Below are 21,489 nucleotides of genomic sequence, written 5' to 3' on the forward strand. Positions count from 1 at the left end.
GAAAATTAAAGTGGCAGGTAAAATAATATAGCCACAAACAGTAATTCTGAAGTCCAAGCAAAAGTAACCCAAGAAAGCCCAGTACATCAATATGGAACCATTCCTGAGACAGAAGCCACATTATGTGTAGTTTGTTTGAGTTTAAAACTTTGGGCCCTGATATTCTATTAATCAGTGTGGATATGGAGGGGAAAATAGAGCAGCTGATCATTACGATCTATATAAAAAACATGATTCAGATGTATTTCCAGGTGTCTGTTTCTTATCTATTATCTATATAGTATTACCAATACAATATGAGAAGATCTAAAGGAAGCTTTAAGTGGGAGGCTTAACAGCAGGTGCGTTTAAAGCAGCAGTTTTGTGCTGTGAAGCAGTAAAATATGGTCTGTACAATGATGCTGCAGAGTTGAGGTGTGTGATCTTTAACTTGGTTAGTGTTTGTGAGAGAGGACGTGTTTAAGTTTGTGTGTGTGCATGCATGAGACATAGTGTGTGTCTGGTGATAAACTTAGGCGTGCAAATTGGAAGTGTTTGTAAGATCTAATTTGGATATAAGAGATTGGTTGGTGTGACAGGGAAGCAGTTACACTAAAAGGGAAAGGGATGTGAACAAAATGAAGGTAAAAGCAAGTAATTAATGGTGATGATAATTAAAGGTTGCAATTTAAAATTGAAAATTCCTAAAAGTTAGGGATTTAAAGCGCTTTTGACATTAAAGATCATGATTGAGTATAACTGAAAATCAGGACAACTGAGGAAGGTAAGAAAACAAAAATTGGGCTTAAATCTGTGCACAGACAAAATTTAAACATGAAATAATTAACTTCCAAGGGGAAATTAGAGCTCAAGTCAAGTGTGATAAATGTATTTTAACCATGTATTTTAACTTGCAGAAAGGAGACACGGAGGACGCCTTAAAAACTTCCAAAATGAATAGTGAACCTTAAACATGATTATAACAAATACAAAAGTTTCGTTTCAGATCTGTTTACACAGGGGGAGAAGGAGAACGTGGTGCAAAGGTGGACCAGTACAGACACAGAGTGAGGGCTCCTCCGCCACTACGCACGAAAGGGGAACGAGCCTGGCTGGATTGAGCCTCTCCAGGTGACTGAGAGAACAACGTATGCAGATCAACTGACAGGCGAGGGTTCTACAGCTGTGCAACAACAGAGATCGCTTAGAGAGCCAGAGGGAGCGGTGAGCACAGCAGCTGAATCGTCTGACCCAGATGGAGGCCCGCAGCAGGAAGGAGGGGTAGCACACTCACCCCGCAGCACCAGAAGCAGGAAGGAGGGGCAGCAGAGCCCCCGCAGCACGGGCCTGGCCTGGCCACAGCAGAGAAAAGATTTCTCAGAGCACAGCAGCAGACAGCACACAGCATGGCTGTGACCGAGGAGAGGAATTGAGGGAGTGACTCATTCAACAACGTTTCGATTGCGTCAAAGTACACTACATACAGAGACTCTTAAACACATCTCATTAAAAAACACACATAGTCTTATCACACACCAACTCATACTTTTCATTCATTGATATTGCAGACATCAAGGTAGTCTACCTTCAGAACCGTGAAACAAGAAGAAAGAAGAAACGAACAACACGCATTGCAACTTTAACATTTACACATATAGGGTTATAAACTGTGATTTGCTAAATTAGGGGGGGAACACATTATTTTTTCTTTACAGGTTGTACTGAACATTGCTTTCCTTTACAGGTGGCCGAAAGACTCTTGAAAAAACGAAATTGTAAAAAAAAAATATATATATATACACTCTGTAACCTTAACACTTACACATATAGAGCTATAGATAATAAGTTTACTAAATACTGGGAAACTTAGAGGGAAAACACATTTATGGTTTAATAATGGCTTGCTTGGTACGGAAAAAGGGGGTGGGACAGGTCAAAGTACGGACACTATAACGAACCAGCATTTCCTCTGGTTATTCCAATATGGCTCCAGATAATAATAACAGTTGCCCTCGTGGGTATAATGATAATAACACTGACCATTGTCTCAAAACAAGAACAACTAACAACGGTAGAGGGAACAATTGTAAACACATCAGCAACCGTACACCCGACAAACGCAACAGCTAAAGACCAGCCCACACAGCTTAATAGAACCAAACGATCAACCATCAATCAGCCTAACTCAAAATGCATCAGGCGCTTGGGAGGTATAGAATTAGACTAATATTGGGGTGAGATGACAATATGGACAGTGAACTTATGCGACGTGGTTACTTGTGGTAAGCAGGGGTCCAAGGGGGAAGCGGTGTACTTGTGTTGGTCCCGTGATGATAATCTTAAGTGTAACCATAAGGGGGATTCTGACGAAGACCTTCACATTAACATAAAAAGGTTTTTCACCTCATTGCAGCATTTTTTTCAAGTTGAGAAGCTAAAATAGAATGTGTATTTTACTATATTGTTTATTTTTTCATATATTTTTTAAAATAGAATTTTATTATCATTTGAATCTTATATGATCCAGAATAATTCTCATTACCGTTACAGTAAATGACGAAGCTAGATCAACCGGTTCAAAACATTTTTTGATGATTAATTTTTGATTAATAGTTCCACAACAAAATCCCATCAACTTAACAGCACAGTCCTTGACACTTACTTTGATCTTTTTATTTATTTATTTATAGTTAAGCAACTCTCATTACCGATACAACATTTGTAAAATATCTTTTACTTTTTTAATTAATGAAAATTATTTAGAATATGTTTGATCAAAACCTCATGGGGACAACAGGTGAGGGGTATACTATAGTAAAATGAAGAAAAGTTATGATAAGATGTGAAACATTTAAAACAATTAACATTTTAGATCCATAACGGGAATGAAAACACAACTAAACGGTAATGAGATGCTCTTAGCTAATTTCACAAATAACTTAAAATGCTAATATGCTAACAACCTATAACTTTGCCAGCTGTCAAAGAATGAGTATTAAACCATAACGGTAATGATAATACACAGTGTAATTGAGGACAGTTTTAGTAATATTAACACAGATTTCTCAAAGGGAGAGAATAGTGACCAACTGATCTTATCTCCATTTTGAAGCTTGTCTCTGACGTGATGCATCATGGGATAGCTGATCAATTTCAAGGCACAGTGTAATTTTTTAGGGGGGTAAAATCATGAAACGGTAATGAGAAAAATTGTTCGGACACAGTTATTTTGTTTAAAATCAAGTACATTTTTTGTTCAACACCAAAAATATTTATATTATGTATAAATGGTGATATTTTAAATGACTTTAATCTATTTTATTGATTCGATATGCTTAGTACTTTTAATATGGTTTAACTTAAAATTAGAAAGAAGGGGTACGGACACATAACGGTAATGTGAATTTCCATATATTTTTTATTTAATTTATATAAAAATAATTTTATATGAACAATTGATCCATACAGTACTACCTATTTGCTTTACACACAATATCGGAGTTTTTGTGAATTAAGTACTGATTTAAAAAAAAAATTGTCATGAACATGTTCCCTGCAGCTTCATGAGAATCACTCATAACACCGACCAAACAGCTTACAAGGCCAGACCTTGTAACAAGTGGGAAACCGTAATTAGGTCAACGCATGTTAATTGGGATCCAAGCGAACGCTGGGCGACTCGTGAGCGGGAGAACTGGAATAGTATTAACATACGAAGGGATAATGGTCCGATAAATACTCTGATAACCATTGCATTAGAGTGGCAATCTGATCCTAATGGGGAAAAATCATTTTTCATAGGGGTCCGGGTGGATGTAAGTGGTAATGACCCTGTGGGATGGATCAAAGTTAGAGCTACAGATAAACCGACCTATACTGGAGTGTGAGGAAGAGCAAGAGGAAATGCTGGAAATCACCTAGTCTGGGGATGACTTTAAGGTTATGATGTCACTTCCTCCTTTGATAGAGTTCATCTCATTAGCCGCCTGGGTGGCAGAGGGGCTGTGAGAGAATTTTTCCTGTCAAAATAGGTTGGAAGGCTGCCGCGACAGGTTTTCGCTCTCACATTTTAGTAAAATGTTCATACACATGTTTTCAAGTGTTGAACATATGTAAATACATGATTTGGAGGAATTACGGTTTGTCGACGTATCTGTTTGATACGTCGAAAGGGGGAATTGTGGGAAATCTTACGAAGAAACCTTGTTTTACCTTGAATATATTGACAAGTATCTCACAATCATGATTACTTATCTTGTATCTAAAATTACATAATCATCTGTGAAACCCTGTATTTTGTATGCATTAACCAATACTTACACCACATTTGATCACTTTATTATTACACACATTTATATTAACACCATATTGACCATTTTATTACTACACACATTTTAGATAGAAAACTAACCATTAACCACCATATTCTTCACGTATATAGTGAAGCATTGTTTTTAACAAGCATGTGACTAAACACAGGCCTTAGGCTGACAACTAACCCACATGATACATAAACGTATAGACCTATTATATGGCTGACAATCACGAGCCACTGACACCTCACTGAAACCCATTGTGTGATTGCATGTTTTTCTCACTAACAGCTACAAAATCAGCAGATAGTGCATTTTGCATGACCTCGCTTAATACAGAGACTTTTGGACAAACAATACGGTCTTTCTCTCTGTGCGCGTGAAGACCTCCACCTGTCAAATTGAGGAGGGCATGCGCACGGGGAGTGCAACACTGTCTAATTACTGAACAAAGCCGTGCTGTCTGGCTACTCATTCTCAAGGCCATACACTAGCGAATCTTGAGCTCTAACACGTAACGCCATGCATGCTGACATAAGATGATTTTTAGCAACGCCTCATCGGCAGATATCGCGTCATTTTTGGTATATACATGGAGTCAGATCATTAGAGGTTCAGAACGTATGCTGGACGGTCGTAACCGTGTTTGTATGTTCTCCTGAATTCAGTAATAAATACTTGTTTTGCTTCTAACTTCACTCCATCTGTCTAGACTCCTCTATTCAACGAACGCGTAAGGGAGTTGTAGCCCAAGGCGAGAGGTGGGAGCGAACCCACCTTTCATTTTTCATTTCTACAACACTAGTTATAACTTATAAATTAAAGCTATGTTAGCTAGTCGTAACTTATAAATTAAAGCTAGGTTAGCTAGTTATTTTAACTTATAAATTAAAGCTAGGTTAGCTAGTTATTTATAACATAAATTAAAGCTAGGTTAGTTAGTTATAACTTATAAATTTAAGCTAGGTTAGCTTAGATATAACTTATAAATTAAAGCTAAGTTAGATAGTTATTTATAACTTATAAATTAATGCTAGTTTAGCTAGTTACAACTTATAAATTTAAGCTTGGTTAGCTAGTTATTTATAACTTATAAATTAAAGCTAGGTTAGCTAGTTATAACTTATAAATTTAAGCTTGGTTAGCTAGTCATAACGTATAAATTAAAGCTAGGTTAGCTAGTTATTTATAACTTATAAATTAAAGCTAGGTTAGCTAGTTATAACTTATAAATTAAAGCTAGGTTAGCGAGTTATTTATAACTTATAAATTAATGCTAGTTTAGCTAGTTACAACTTATAAATTAAAGCTAGGTTAGCTAGTCATAACTTATAAATTAAAGCTAGGTTAGCTAGTTATTTATAACTTATAAATTAAAGCTAGGTTAGCTAGTTATAACTTATAAATTAAAGCTAGGTTAGCGAGTTATTTATAACTTATAAATTAATGCTAGTTTAGCTAGTTACAACTTATAAATTGAAGCTAGGTTAGCTAGTTATAACTTATAAATTAATGCTAGTTTAGCTAGTTACAACTTATAAATTAAAGCTAGGTTAGCTAGTCATAACTTAAAATTAAAGCTAGGTTAGCTTAGATATAACTTATAAATTAAAGCTAAGTTAGATAGTCATAACTTGAAGATTTAAGCTTGGTTAGCTAGTCATAATGTATAAATTAAAGCTAGGTTAGCTAGTTATTTATAACTTATAAATTAAAGCTAGGTTAGCTAGTTATTTATAACATAAATTAAAGCTAGGTTAGCTAGTTATAACTTATAAATTAAATAACTATGTATGTAATACATAACTAACATTAATATTCATTAATAAAATAAAACATTAATAAAAGTCAGTCACTAAAAGAGAAAAAGAAGACAGAAATCATGATAAATTAATTACATTTTAAAATTATACATATTTATGGCTAAATGAGTGAGTGCAATTTTTTATTGAGTTTAAAAGTAGTTTAGAAGCCAATCCTTCTACAAAATATTTTTCTGTTAATTTGATTAAATTAATTCAGATGATTTTTAGTGCCAATACAGAACAATCCTCAATATAATAATTAACAAATACTGTGTGCATAAGCATGTTTTTTCTACAATTTTCTGACATGGATTTGCCTTATAACTGTGATCTGTTCATTTATATTGAATAAAATGTTCATTTCATGTGTTTGTATTGGACAAAAAGGCATAAAGTATGTAAAAACACACAAAACTCCAAAAACTGTAGTTTCAGGTTTGATTTGTATATTGCCCTCACTTGCTACAAGTGAGGTTAAACAAGCATCATATGCTTAAAAAAACAAAGTTCTTTATTCACTTTTTTAAAATGTGCCAGTAATTTTGTCCAGCCCATTTTGTCTGTAGTTTTGTGTGAAATTATGTCAAATTTGCTTTTTTGTTCTGCGTTGTTTTGTATTGTTCCAATATATACAAAGTATAACACAAAAATATGAAAATATATGGGTTTACAATTATTGCTTGGGGGAGATTTATTTAATTATTTAGTTTCAATTTTAGGAGTGCCAACTGTTATTGTATACTCTTTTTTAATAAAACTATAAAATACAAGACAGTCAGTTTACAATGCTTTAAAATATCTTTTAAATTACAGCAATATATTATAACATTATATTATTATATATTATCTTAATTTAACCTTACCTGTCTGCGTTTGCATTTATCGGACTGCATTTAGGTGAATTCAGGTCAAATTCATTTAAATATAAATACACGCAAGCCTGAATTTAACAGTCAATTTTCCCGTGAGTGAAATAATCGCACACTTCAGAACCTCAGCACTTTTTCATGTATAGTTTGTGGTGATGGTGGTGATAAATTACCTGATTGAATTAGCTATAGCCTGTTAGCTTACCTGTTCAGGAGAAAAATTCAATAGTATATATCAGCAGACCCGGAAATTGCCGTTTTAGGACCACAGTAGTTTCAGGACCGCAGTTCTAGGACCCTATGTTTTCGCGACACTGCCACCTAGCGAATTGATTGACTTACTGCTCCTTAACGTAATATCAACACTTTAGCTAACTACTTACAGATTTAAAGGCTTATTTCACCCAAATATCATCACTTTAGATAACTACTTACAGATTTAAAGGCTTATTTCACCCAAATATCACCAATTCAGATAACTACTTACAGATTTAAAGATTTATTTCAACCAAATATTACCAATTCAGATAACTACTTACAGATTTAAAGATTTATTTCAACCAAATATCACCAATTCAGATAACTACTTTGTCTTAGAATTTGTCTTGCAACTCCCAACCACATATCAGAGACACAAGGAAGACTTAGGGCTATAATATGTATTTGATATCTGAAATGGATTTGAACTACTTTTCGAAAAAATAAAATCTTTAGTACTCGACTCTACTCTACTACTCTAGTGCCTATTAGAGCTGGGCGATATAAAAAAAAATCTCAATATTTTTTTTAAATATATGAGCTTTTTTTAAAATTATGATTACGATTTACGATTTTCCAGTTCTAATATTTATTTATTATAATTTTTTATCCCAATATTCTTCAAATATATGAGCAATTCTCAATTATGATTACGATTTACGATTTTCCAGTTCTAATATAAAAAAAATATATATATATATATATATATATATATATATATATAGAGAGAGAGAGAGAGAGAGAGAGAGAGCACTGAATCAGAGGAAATTTTAACTGGACTGGAGGGAATTAACTGGACTGTACTGAACTCTAATGAAATACCCCTGGATTAGAAGAAGTAAGTGCAGCGCGTAGCCGAGGCTTCTGCACGTTGCAGCAGATAAAAAAGGCCATTCCTCTACCCCGTCATGGCAGGACTGTGTGAAGCGAGTCAGCGTGGCATGTCTCGATCACCCTGGTAACAGTCCTCAGCCTTCACGGCGTGCCAAGATGAGCTAACAAAGGCCAGGATTGTGGGCCTGCTCTCCTCCAATGGGGGGCAGCTGGGAGAGAGCCACGCTCTTGTGTGATTGGGGGGTGGTAGACAGTGGGGCCCACTGATTCTGCTAATCAACGCTAAGCACAATGGCACAACGGTAGTGGTCAGAGCCAGGCTTCAGATATATGCTCTCTGCTTAATGTATTTTCTGCACAAAAATACATGCCAACTACTCCATCTGACCAACAGATCAGAAGACCATCACACTGTATTTACCATCCTTTCTGAACTCAACTCACATTCAGAACATTTAGAACAGAAGATTAGCCAATAACAGCCGAGAATATAGTTCCTCTTTCAAAAAACTGACACAACTTTGCTAAAATCCTAAGATTTTTCCTATTAAGGAAAAAAAAGAGTTGCAAAAGTGCAAGACCTGTTTTAAAAGTGGTTTTAATCCACACTATTCTTTATTTGTCGCTTTATTTCTATCCCTCTTTACTCCCATTCACTCTCATTTATTTTTGTCTCTTTTGTTCTTCACTACAGGTAACTCTCTAAATCTCTAGTACACAACTACACTGACCTGCACTCATCTGTTGGTCGTTATTTCATTCCTAACTCCTCTCATTCACTCCTATTCATTTTAGTTCATGCCCAAGACCTAGAGGTTCTGTCCCTCTTTTTTTTTATTATGGATGCACAGTTTTCTTATAAACTTCGCTAAAACTAAATTAAACTAAATAATAATACGATTTTTCCTATTTCAAAAATGCATGCCCATCTACTGGACTTCTGCTTGACCAATATGCATGTTCAGGTATCTCATGTTATTCTATCTCAGGGCACTCATGTGAACAAATTCGTTTTTAAAGTGTTTTTTTTATAATTTTATTTCCAATTTTTTTCCTATTTTCTCACCAATTTACAAGGCCAGTTACCCAATCCACTCTGATGCAGCATTGTCGAGTAGCATCACAGCGCTAACGCTCGGAGGAAAGTGCAGCGACTCGGTTCTGATACATCAGCTCACAGATGCAGCCTTGTGCTGATCCACATCACCCTAGGAGTGATGAGGGGAAAGAGCGCCATCTACTGTACCCACCCAGAGAGAGCAAGGACAACTGTGCAGCCTTGTAATGGCCTCATAAGAGGACACCAGGCTTTTGTAGAGCAAAATGTAGTGTTGTGGTCTAGACAATCTAAAATGTCTAGTCAATCAAGGTCCTAGGAGGTTAAAAGAACTGACCCTGGTACATTGATCTAATAGTGCACATGCACCGTCTCTGTGAATGTGTTTGTGTATACTGTGTGAGTTACTTTCTGAAGGAAGTTGTGTGCAATTCTCTGTTGTGTGCTATTCTCTATGCCCTTTGAATGGCTGCTCTGGGACAAATAAAATAATCTGAATCTGAATCTGAAAACAGCTCACAGTTTTGCAGTAAACCGTAATTTAAAGTGAAAATTTCATGTTTATTATTATCAGATAATCCTCTTAACTTTAACTTTGCTAAAAAAAAAAAATCCTATTAAGAATAATAGATTTGCAGAAGTGCACGCCCATCTACTGTACTTCCGCTTCACCAATATGCATGTTCTGGTATCTCATGTTATAATATCTCAGGGCAGACCTCATGTGAATAAATTAGTTTTAAAGGTGTTTTTTTAAATAATTTTATTTCTATTTTTTTCACCCCAGTTTAAAAGGCCAATTACCCAACCCACTCAATAGGAGAAAGAACGCCATCTACTGTACCCACCCAGAGAGAGCAAGACCAATTGTGCAGCCCTATAATGGCCTCATATGAGGACACCAGGACATTGTAGAGCAAAATTGAATGTTTTGGTCTAGACAATCCAAAATGTGATGTCCACACATGTGGATGCCAGGTCCTAGGAGGTTAAAAGCACTGATGCTGGAACATTACATCTAATAGCGCACATGTATCTGTGAATTGACCCCACAAATAAAGTAATCTGAATCTGAAGACAGCTCACAGTTTTGTAGAAAACTGTAATTTAAAGTGGAAAGTTTAATTTTATTATTATCAGAAAAAGTGCAAACAGAATCACACACAGTTAAAGCAGAACTGTCCTGTATTTTTCCTCCTTTTCTCTCTTTTCTATCCTCCTCCTGCTGAAGTATTGAGGATGTTTTTTTGTTGCTCTTGACTTACCTGCCAGGAAGAAGATGAGGAGGCCGAGTTTTTGGAAAAGTGAAGAAACGGCCGCCTCTTTGGAGGAAGGCTGCCTCTTCTTCATCTTGCGAGCAGCGCTGGGCTTCTCTCCCCCGCAACCAGCATGATTTGGCTACTCCAGGCACGTCGCTGAGAACACACAACCCTTCCTGCCAGACCGGACTGTGCCTGCTCTGAACCCCACTCTCAGGACCCCTGCCCGAGCAGCTCTGACTGTGTGTGTGTGTGTGTGTGTGTGTGCTTAAGGTTCTGCACAGTGCTCATCTTTTTTCAGGGGCGCCTCTATGTGTGTTTGTCTTCATCCAATGACGTTTGTGTGTGAGTTGTCCTTTCTGAATAAGTCACTACTGAGCTGAGACAGGATGAGCCAGTGTGACACCACACTTTGTGGTGCGGCTCTTCCACTGGGCTGCCCACTGTTTCCAGCACTTTTCACTTTTTTAAACAAGAGAAATTAAGCAGTGTCTCATCTGTCAAACCTCAGAGCACTTCATATAAACTGTAAATGCATTAGGAAGTCTATTTTTCCTATGAGATGCACTGAAAAAAATATATTTATTGGCTTAACTTAACTCAATCAAGTCATCATTTTGTAAATACTGTATATACAATTTTAAATTCATTCATCTTAACTTTAAGTTTAAGTTAAGTTTGTTAATATATAATCAAGAGGAAGATGGATGATCACAAGCCATCAAACCAAACTGAACTGCTTGAATTTTTGCACCAGGAGTAAAGCAGCATAAAGTTATCCAAAAGCAGTGTGTAAGACTGGTGGAGGAGAACATGATGCCAAGATGCATGAAAAAAAATGTGATTAAAAACCAGGGTTATTCCAACAAATATTGATTTCTGAACAATATTTTTATTTGGAATTTGGGAGAAATGTTGTCTGTAGTTTAAAGAATAAAACAACAATGTTCTTTTTACTCAAACATAAACCTATAAATAGCAAAATCAGAGAAACTGATTCAGAAACTGAAGTGCTCTCTTCATGTTTTTTCCAGAGCTGTATTTTTTTTTTACATTCCTTGTTTTCATTTCATTCCACATTTAAAGTTAAATGTGAAAAACATTGTTTAAGAGGGGGACTGGGCAGGGCTGCTGCAGTAAAGATGGGGCAGATTTGGGGGGTTTATTAGTAAGGGGGGGGGGGGTGTTTTTCACTAACAGCAGGTCTATTCATCCAGGACTCTTGTTATGAGGAGATCTGTTATGTGAACTGAAAGAATGCTGGAGTTAGCTTTCTTTCATGTAGCTTTTATCTTCTGTAAGTGGGCCTGAGTTCTTGCCCTGAAGACCCCTTAGTAGAGACAGTTCAGTTTCTTAGAGCATTTTTCTCACTTCGTGTTGATTCATACAGCTTTCCCATAAGGCTCCTGACACTATATACTTGCATATGCACAAGTATATGCATATGTGTATATGCCAGGCCCCTGTGTTGTAGGCAATAAGAGCAAGTTACCTTTATTCTTTGGTCCAAGTCGTCACAGTATGTTGGTTTGTATATATATATATATATATATATATATATAACTGTGTTTCTTAATCACAGTTTTCATGCATCTTGGCATCATGTTCTCCTCCACCAGTCTTACACACTGCTTTTGGATAACTTTATGCTGCTTTACTCCTGGTGCAAAAATTCAAGCAGTTCAGCTTGGTGGTTTGATGGCTTGTGATCATCAATTTTTCTCTTGATTATATTCCAGAGATCCAGAGTGCTCTGACAACAAGGCATTAAGAACTTTAAAAGTGTTGAAGAAGTTCATTAAAAACCACTGTTTACAACCTGTAGCGTTATCTACATATCCGGGCACTACAGAGGTTGTAAACAGTGTTTTTAATACGTTTCTTGCGCAGTTTTAAAGCTCTTAATGCCTTGCTTTAAATGCCAGGACTCTCTGGATTCTACAAATGAGGTGTTGAGCTACTTTGAGCCTGAATAACGGTGTAAAAAGTGATTTGTAAAGAGTGCTGGGCAAAAAGCACAAAATGACTGGATCTCAGAAAGCTGCAGGAGAGCAGAGGTGGGCTATTTAACAAAGTTTAGTACTCTTTATCATGTTTTACTACAACAAAAGTCAATTTTACACTGGTTTTCTCCTTTTATAATTGCGATTTATATAGTTCTTATATCTCACCTTCATTATTACAGCTCATAGGCAAGATATCAGTATTAGGCATCAAAGCAACTCCCTTCATTGTGTCTCAGCTCCAGTTTTTACTGCTTAATTGAATGTAAGTTGCATCATTTTTCCACTTTTTCCGTGCGACATAAGACATGTGGCTAACACTTGTTTCCACTGCCATCACATGATGTCTGTCTGAGAGCTGATGTCACTGTGCTGCAATTCCAGTTCTTGTTGTTGTTTCTGACATTGGCCTGACGTTCAGTCTGAGAAAGTGTGTGGAATAGTGTGTGGAAATGGCAAAATGCAGCTTAACCAATACTACAGTTTCAGCAGCAGCTCAATGAAGAGAGAAATGTAGAACTGTGTAAGAGAACGGCGCGAGAGTCGAGTGCAAAAACAGCCTTTTACTGAGTGTGCGGCTCATGCGTAGCTAAAGAGGCCTCTATTCAGAGAATCAAGGCTTTAGTGGAGATCTGAGAGCAATGCAGACCCCCCCCCCCCCTTCACCTTCACACTGGCCACACACACACACACACACACAATAAGCCTTGGCTTTTCTACTCAGGATAAAAGTCTCCCTCTGTGTTTTTTTCATTTTGTGAAGATCTCAATCAAATAAAGTCACAGAAACCGCAGGAGGAAGGTCAGCAGGGGTAGAATTCCAACTATTACATTTAGTTTGACAAAAAAGAAATCCATAAAAACAGAGATGGACAGTCATGAAGAGAAGTCACGTGAGAAACACATAGGACAACCCATGAAGACCTTAATCTTTTTTAACCTACTTAATATAAACCATAGACTGTGTATAGCTGGACAGAGCATCGTCTCTCAAAAGTGAAGCCACCACAGGTCGGGCGCCCCCTGCTGTTCGGTTTCAGAAAGCCGTGTAACCCCACCCATCCCCATAGGTTTCAGTGGCAAAACAGACAACTTTCAATCACGTTTTTTTCTAATATACTGTAATTTTACCTCATTTATTTAAATGCAGCAGCTAGTGTTACCTCGGCTTATATTGTCAAATTTTTATATCCCCACAGAATTCATTTTTTAAAACGTTATTCAGCTCTATTCAAAAATGGTGTGGTTATTGTAAAAGGGCTGGTTATGGGCGGGACCAATAACAGACCGTCAGCCTGTGACCTCGAGGCAGCCCTCAGGGGCGGGTTTATTCAAATGAGTAGGAGCTCTCCACAGTCTTTCTCCCTCCTCTGGTCTCTACTGCGCAGACTAGCGACACGGCGTCCATCTTTTTTTACAGTCTCTGATATAAACTAATATGAACTAATTTGAAACTTGTGTGCATGCACTTTGGTGTCAACTGGAGAAATCTTCTCCGAGACCTGTAAGTCCTGTGATGATTTTTCTGGATTACTGAAGACTTCTTCAGACATCCAACGACCTGCTCTTGGGCTAATTGGACGATCTGTGTTTGCAGTTGTTTCACTGGTTAATTTTTAAGTTATTTTTTTGTTCAGTGGAATAGCTGATTTTTAATTGAGCATTTATTTGCAGAAAATGAGAAATGGCTAAAATAACAAAAAAAAAATGCAGAGCTTTCAGACCTCAATGCAGAAAGAAAACAAGTTAAGTTCAGAAATCAATATTTGGTGGAATAACCCTGGTTTTTAATCACTGCTCTCCTCCACCAGTCTTACACACCTCTTTTGGATAACTTTGGGATGCCACTCCAGGTACAAAGATTCCAGCAGTTCAGTTTGGTTTGATGGTTTGTGATCATCCATCTTCCTCTTGATTATATTCCAGAGGTTTTCAATTTGATAAAATCAAAGAAACTCCTCATTTTTAGGTGGTCTCTTATTTTTTTTTCCAGAGCTGTATATTCCCTGAAGTAAACTAAAAGTTTTACCATACTAAAGTACAGAATCTGTATTTTATCTGTAGATGTTTTACTACAACGTAACATCTTTTGATTGATAATATAGTATAATCCTTTATTGATCTCACAATGGGAAAATTTGCAATGATACAGCATCATAGAGGAAAGGATAGAGAAACAGGACAGGAAAATATATAAACAAATAATAATAAATCTATATATATACAAAAATATAAAAATACTAAAAAATACTAAGATAAGGTCAGAGGAGTCATGATTATGATAGGGTGTGACCAGCATTATTGCACAAGGACTAACAGTGAATAAATAGAAACTAAATAGTAGATGAAAAGGTGAGAAGAAGATGTTTGGTTATTAGATATTAAAAAAGATAATAAAAATAATATATCTAACAGTGCTCGATTCATTTTTATTGCATGTAATCTCTTAGTCCATGTCATCATAAAAACAAACTGAACAAATATAGTGAAGCATTCAATATATAGTATATTTAATATATGGTTTCTTTGATTTGTGCTCAAATAAATAAATAAAATATAAGAAAAGCATCATATTTGCTCACTACTGAGTTCATTTGGGTTCATCTGCTGTGTAAGAGACCAAAACGTCCACTAGAGGGAATAAGACTGTAGGAATTACTGCTGGTAAAAGCTATACAATGCTTTTTTTTTCATGCAACAAAGTCGACGCACAACTTTTAAAGGCTGTAATAGAGGTGTCTGTCACACAGCATGTGCTGAATATAACTCTAATCTGTCAGTCTGTACTGTCTGTTCCTGACACTGTATCTGATTTAAACAGAATGTACTCTCTACACTGTTTACATTCACTCACTGTACAGCTGCAGTGGGAGTGAAGGTGATGTTCTGTGGAGATCTCGGAGAAAACAGTGTATTTTTAAGTGTGTTTGAGAGTGGTCGGTGCGTGGAGGAGAGATGATGCCAGACAGGGCTGCTGTCAGCAGTGGTCTATGGGGAGAACACGATGGATAGCAGAGAGAGAGAAAGAGAGAGAGAAAGATCTAGCCATGGTTTGGGTTGCCATTAGCAACCTGCAAAATTTGCTGATGGCAGCCTCTAACTCCTGGAGCTGGTGACAGGATTCATTGTGAGGATTTTCCTTCAGAGATGCTGATGGCTGCTGGGCCGTGTGCATGTGGGAGGCAGTGTGGGTGGCCAGCAAGCTCCACTGCTCATTTCTCCACCTCGAGAAGAAGCCAGCTCCGGCCGTAAACATGACAAAGATGACAATTACCGGATGCCTCCCTCCCGGCCTCTGACTGAGAGACTTCTGGTTGTTTCATGGCTCCTGAGTGACCAGTTACCTCCCACTTTCTTTTATCTAGCAGTCTGAAATCCTCAGATTCAGTTCAGTTCATTTTATTGGTTAAACATGTAGGACTGAAGTCTGAGCTTGAGTAGGATTATCTCCAAGAAACAGTATTAGTTCTTTTTCAATATAATGGTCAATCTTCATTAATTGCACATTGCACCAGTAAGAGCAGTAAGAGTGTAAAGGTTCAATTAGCAGGGTAAGAGCACAGTTCTGCTCTAAATATTGCAATGCACACAACATTATGGGTGACATACCAGAGTTCAAAAGAGGACAAATTGTTGGTGCACGTCTTGCTGGAGCATCTGTGACCAAGACAGCAAGTCTTTGTGATGCATCAAGAGCCACGGTATCCAGGGTAATGTCAGCATACCACCAAGAAGGACCAACCACATCCAACAGGATTAACTGTGGACGCTGTAAGAGGAAGCTGTCTTAAAGGGATGTTCGGGTGCTAACCCGGATTGTATCCAAAAAACATAAAACCACGGCTGATCAAATCACGCAGAATTCAATGTGCACCTCAACTCTCCTGTTTCCACCAGAACTGTCCGTCACCACAATCAATTACTGTGCTCTAAAACCAGGTGTTTCAGTTTCATTGTCCAACCCCTGTGTGTATGACTGTGCACAGATATGGATTGGCACTCTGTTCTGGGTAAATGCTGTAGCTCCTAATGCAGTCCTCTAGGTGGACAGTTGTTTCCGGTTGAGAGTATGCTGTGCGCTATTGGCTGCCGCTTCTCACCGGTGAGTGGATAAGTCCTGAGTATATATGGTTGTGTGTAAACCGTGTAAATTGTGAAGCGTCCTTGGCAATGATTTTCAGATCTCGTGGTCCTGTATTTTATTCAAAATAGAATATAGAACAAGTTGAGACAGAGAACCAAAGGGCTTTAACAGTAAATAATAATTATACAAAATAAAGCTTTATCTCTAGTTCTAGCTAACTCTAGCTAATGATAATTCTAAGTAAAGAATATCTAAAAAGGAATGTAATCAGTAGGTAACAGTAAGCGAATGGGGCAGAAGCAAGCATTGAACAATAATGTTTTAGCGGCTTTCAGGTCAGCTGACCAGACTTTCTCTACTCTCTTTGCTATAGGAAAGGTAGAAATATCAAGTAAAAGATGCAGAAACTGGCTCATTTAAAAATTCGTATCAGTTAATGAAGAGAGAATTCTAATTTTCTTATTCTAGTACAATGATACTTCTGGACAATTTCAGAAAGTATGCATAAAAGTACCTAAAATATTATTATTACTACAGAAAGGAGTGTTATTAGATTCAGTTATTAAGTTTAATTCGTGGAATGGCCCTTAAATTTTACTCATTGTCCCATCTTGTATGTATGTTGTATTTGCACCTATAATTTCTTGCACAACATTCAGTAGGTGCAGAAAACCAGCCTACATAAGCACACCTATATAATATTTATTTGCTATATGTGTACTTGTAATAAATGAATTTACAGTATACAGTACCTGCACACAACCATTCTTTATCCAGTGCAGAGTCAGTGTAGTGTTTAAGCAGCTTCATGTTGCTATGTATAGAAGATTATCATTATCTACGCAGCCCTCTGTATGAACATTACTCCAGCAACAGGTTTCATCAGTTTCACTGAGATCAGGAAGTCAGGAAGCGGGATTTAGAGAGCGATGCTGATGTATACAGTAGGCCTGTAGAGACACGTTCATCATACGCCCATAATGAAGAGCCATATGCCTCTGTGAGTTCTGCTCCACAGAGCACATTCCAATTAAGAGCAGAGCTGGGTAATGGTTGGCTAAGCTTACTTTGCCATGGGAAATTAAGCTCATTATTTACTTTTTAAACAAGGGAGCAGAGAAAGCTTTATATTCTCACAGAAAGAGCACTGTTAGTGTTCATTATGCACATTACCAGTGTACAACAGTGAGCAGAGTCTGTGTGCCACATGCACAGTGATGGGAATAACTAATAAGCGTTGAAATAAATGGCATTACTAACGCCGTTATGTTTTTTCAGTAAGGAATAATCTAACTAATTACTCTGACTGTAACTATAACACCGTTACCATTTCCCTGTTACATCCCGTTACTGCACATTACTTTAGCCGCTCAATAAATTTTATTTTTTAACTTTGTGCATACAGACAAAGGCGCAAGTGTGTGTGTGTGCGTTGTGTGTGTGAGTTACAAGGGAAGGGAGGATGAGATAACAGCCTAAGCAATGATTGGTTAACGTATAGTAAGATTACGTCTTCAGCCAATCAGAGAAAATAGGTGGGTGGGTGTTTAGAGCTCATGCATAGTGAGAGATGGTGTGTGAGGAGGACTCCAGTGGAGTCTTTTCCAGATGGAAATACAACACTATTTCTAACTCACTGAGGTCAAAGGTTAAACTGTGCATGTCGAGTTCACAGTATGTGTACTCTATGTAATGGGTTGGGAGCAGTAGCTCTCCAGCCCAGAAGGTTTTTAGAACCCAAGTGCAGAGCAGTAGATCTCAAAGCAGGTAAACCCAAGAGAAAGAATAATAATAATAATAATAATAATAATAATAATAATAATAATGGTGGCCACTAGGGGCGCATACGGGTATGACGCCTAACTGATCAGCTCCGTGGGGCAGTGGGCTAATTTCACTTTTTCGTGCACCTTTTTTCATATTTATACACCAAAGTTTGGTCTCTGTGAACTTTTAGACTCTTTAACATCATACCGTGTGTGCGTCGCGGTCTACTATGGCGGCCAATCGTCACAAGTCGGAGTCATCTCGTACAGGCCGCGGCAAGACCACGGCGGTCGACTCTTCAGCTTCACCGCAATCTGAGAGTGCCGGACCGGAGGGCATTCTGAGCTACGAGTCCTTCCAGAAAGCAATAAGTACGATGAGTCAAGAAATATGTGGTAAGATTGATGGGCTAACCGCGGAGCTTCGTTCTTCCATTGACTCACTGACCAAGAGGATCGATGGCCATAACGAAGTTTTGACCGAACTTTCGCAGACGGCCTCCTCTCACAGTGATGCTATAACCAAGATGGAGACGTCTCTGCTCTCGCTCCAAGCAGAAGTCAAGGCACTAACAACAAAATGTGAGGACTTAGAAGGGCGGCAGAGGCGGAATAATCTCCGTTTATTTGGTGTTATGGAGGGAGCAGAAGGACCTCGTCCAACTGAATTTGTTGGTGAGCTGTTGCAAGAGCTGCTTCATCTGGAGGAGAAACCCATGTTAGACCGGGCACACAGATCTCTCCGCGCCAAACCCAAAAGCGACGAACCCCCGCGACCATTTGTGATTAGAGTTCATCTCTACCAGACCCGTGAGCTGATTCTACGACGTGCGAGAGAACTCTCAACCTTACAATACCAGGGTAAGAGACTGTCTATCTTTCCTGATTTCACCAGCTCCGTGGCCAAAAAACGAGCCGAATTCAGCAAAGTTAAGCGTCAGCTCCGGGATTACACAGGGCTCAAGTTCGGGCTTTATTTCCCAGCGGAACTAAGGATCACTCTCCCAGATGGGCGAGTTCGTAAATTCGAAGACCCGCTGGCAGCGCAGGAGTTCATACAGAAGGACTTAAAGTCACTAGCACCGGCCGCAGGTGGGAAAGACTGAACCCCCCCTTTTTTTTAGAACATAAAGGTGCACATTGCAGCAGGTTATCACCTTGTGGACTTGATATGGACATGTACAGGTAACTTATTATTCTGCGGGGTTAAGTACAGCCCTGTAACCTGTAATTTGGTTATACTAATCTTAGCCCAGATAAAGGTGAATCTTTCTGCTTGTTATACGGTTTCGGCATTAATGCTATTTTTTTTTTTTTTTTTTTTTTTTTTTTTTTTTTTCATTGTTGGACAAAATATGCTTATCATGTGTCATGATCCACTGCCCTAACGGAATAGGGGTGAGGGTATGTTTAGTTGGTACGGCCATCCTTTGCGTCTTATCGCAGTTAAGAAAGGGGAGGGTAGTTTTGCGCGTATCTCATTTGGGGAGATACTTCAGCAGTGGGGAGGGGGGATAGAGGGAGGGGAGCAAGATTCTCACCGCACGCAGTTTAGGTTCTTAGGAGTTCTTGTACAAGCCTCTCGAACACGTTTTTTTAGTTATCTGTTTTTCTCTGTTTTTCTCGTTTTGGTTTTAAATATATATTTTTTGTTTTTTAAAATCCTCTGCGCTCTTGATTGTCAATATACAATGTTTAATATCTGCGCTTTGCAGTATGGCAATGATTGATAATGTAAGACAACAGGGAGGACGTGATATCAAGTTCATTAGCTGGAATGTTAAGGGTCTTAACCAACCAGTTAAACGTAGCAAAATACTACATCATTTGCAGCATCTTGGAGCTCAGATTGTTTTCCTGCAGGAAACGCATCTAAAGAAATTGGATCATAATAAACTCCGTAAAGGCTGGGTAGGTCAAATATTTCACAGTACATTTAATGCTAAAGCAAGAGGCGTTGCTATTCTTATACATAAAGCAGTACCATTCAGAGCTTCTGATATTATAGCAGATTCGTGTGGGAGGTATGTTGTGGTCACCGGGAGAATTTATAATACACATGTCACTTTAGTTAATATCTATGGCCCTAACTGGGATAATGAACATTTCTTTGGTGAAGTTTTTGCCAACCTACCGGACTTGTCAACAAGACACGTGGTGGTGGGGGGAGATTTTAATTGCTGGTTAGATCCGAAGATGGATAGGTCCTCCTCCAAGATCAATGCATTATCCAAGTCTGCCAAAACCATTAAAACATTCATGAATGATTTTGGTTTAACGGATGTTTGGCGATATCTCAACCCTCAGACTAAACAGTATTCTTTTTATTCAAATGTCCACCAAACATTTACTCGGATAGATTATTTTTTAGTAGATAATAGGCTTTTATCACAGGTTCAGGATTGTATGTACAACGCCATAGTTCTCTCTGACCACGCCCCTCTTATACTGACTTTATATGTGCCTCAGGATTTTTCTCCAAAAGCACCATGGCGTTTTAACAACCGTTTACTATCAGATGATAGATTTGTCAAAGTTATCACTGCGGAAATTGATTTTTTCATTAGTGTGAATAGGACCCCTGGGGTATCACCTTCTACTTTATGGGAGACGTTAAAAGTTTATATCAGAGGACAGATCATTGCATTTACAAAGTATGAAAATTACATAAGAAGAAGAAAAATATCGGAGCTCACTCAACAGATCTCAGACTTAGATGGCATGCTGGCTAATTCTCCTGACCCCCAGATATATAAAAAACGGCTTAGTCTCCAGACAGAGTTTGACCTTCTATGTACAAATTATGTGGAGGAATTATTGCTCAAAGTTAGGGCCACTCATTATGAACATGGGGATCGTTCAGGTAAACTGTTAGCGCATCAACTAAGGCAGCATGCTGTAGCTAGACAAATAAATCAAATTCAAACTCCTACCGATATTACATCAGATCCTAGACTTATAAATGACCAGTTTAGACAGTTTTATGTTTCATTGTATACATCAGAACACCCTTGTGATAATTTGGCACTGGATAATTTTTTCAGTAAATTTAAACTGCCAACTCTGAGCGCAGACCAAACTTTGGAAATGGATGAACCCATAACAGAGGAGGAAATTATAAGGGTAGTGCAGAGCATGCAGAATGGAAAATGCCCAGGTATTGATGGGTATACGGTGGAATTTTATAAGAAATTTATTAATAAATTAGCTCCCCTACTACTTGATATGTTCCAAGACTCATTCGATAACGCTAGTCTACCGC

At 37.9% G+C, this 21,489-nt stretch overlaps 1 protein-coding gene across 1 annotated transcript in view; it reads right to left on the reverse strand.

Moving 5' to 3' along the window:
* The window catches only part of hepacama (hepatic and glial cell adhesion molecule a), a 44,696-nt gene extending 34,046 nt beyond the window's left edge, over positions 1 to 10,650 (reverse strand). The window contains exon 1 of the mRNA XM_022675133.2: positions 10,381 to 10,650. Coding sequence (XP_022530854.2) covers positions 10,381 to 10,465 — 85 coding nt within the window. The 5' untranslated portion in view covers positions 10,466 to 10,650. The remainder of the gene's footprint in view (positions 1 to 10,380) is intronic.
* Positions 10,651 to 21,489: the final 10,839 nt, after the last annotated feature.

This window comes from Astyanax mexicanus, chromosome 18 (genome assembly GCF_023375975.1).
Source record: "Astyanax mexicanus isolate ESR-SI-001 chromosome 18, AstMex3_surface, whole genome shotgun sequence".
Lineage (NCBI taxonomy): Eukaryota > Metazoa > Chordata > Actinopteri > Characiformes > Acestrorhamphidae > Astyanax > Astyanax mexicanus.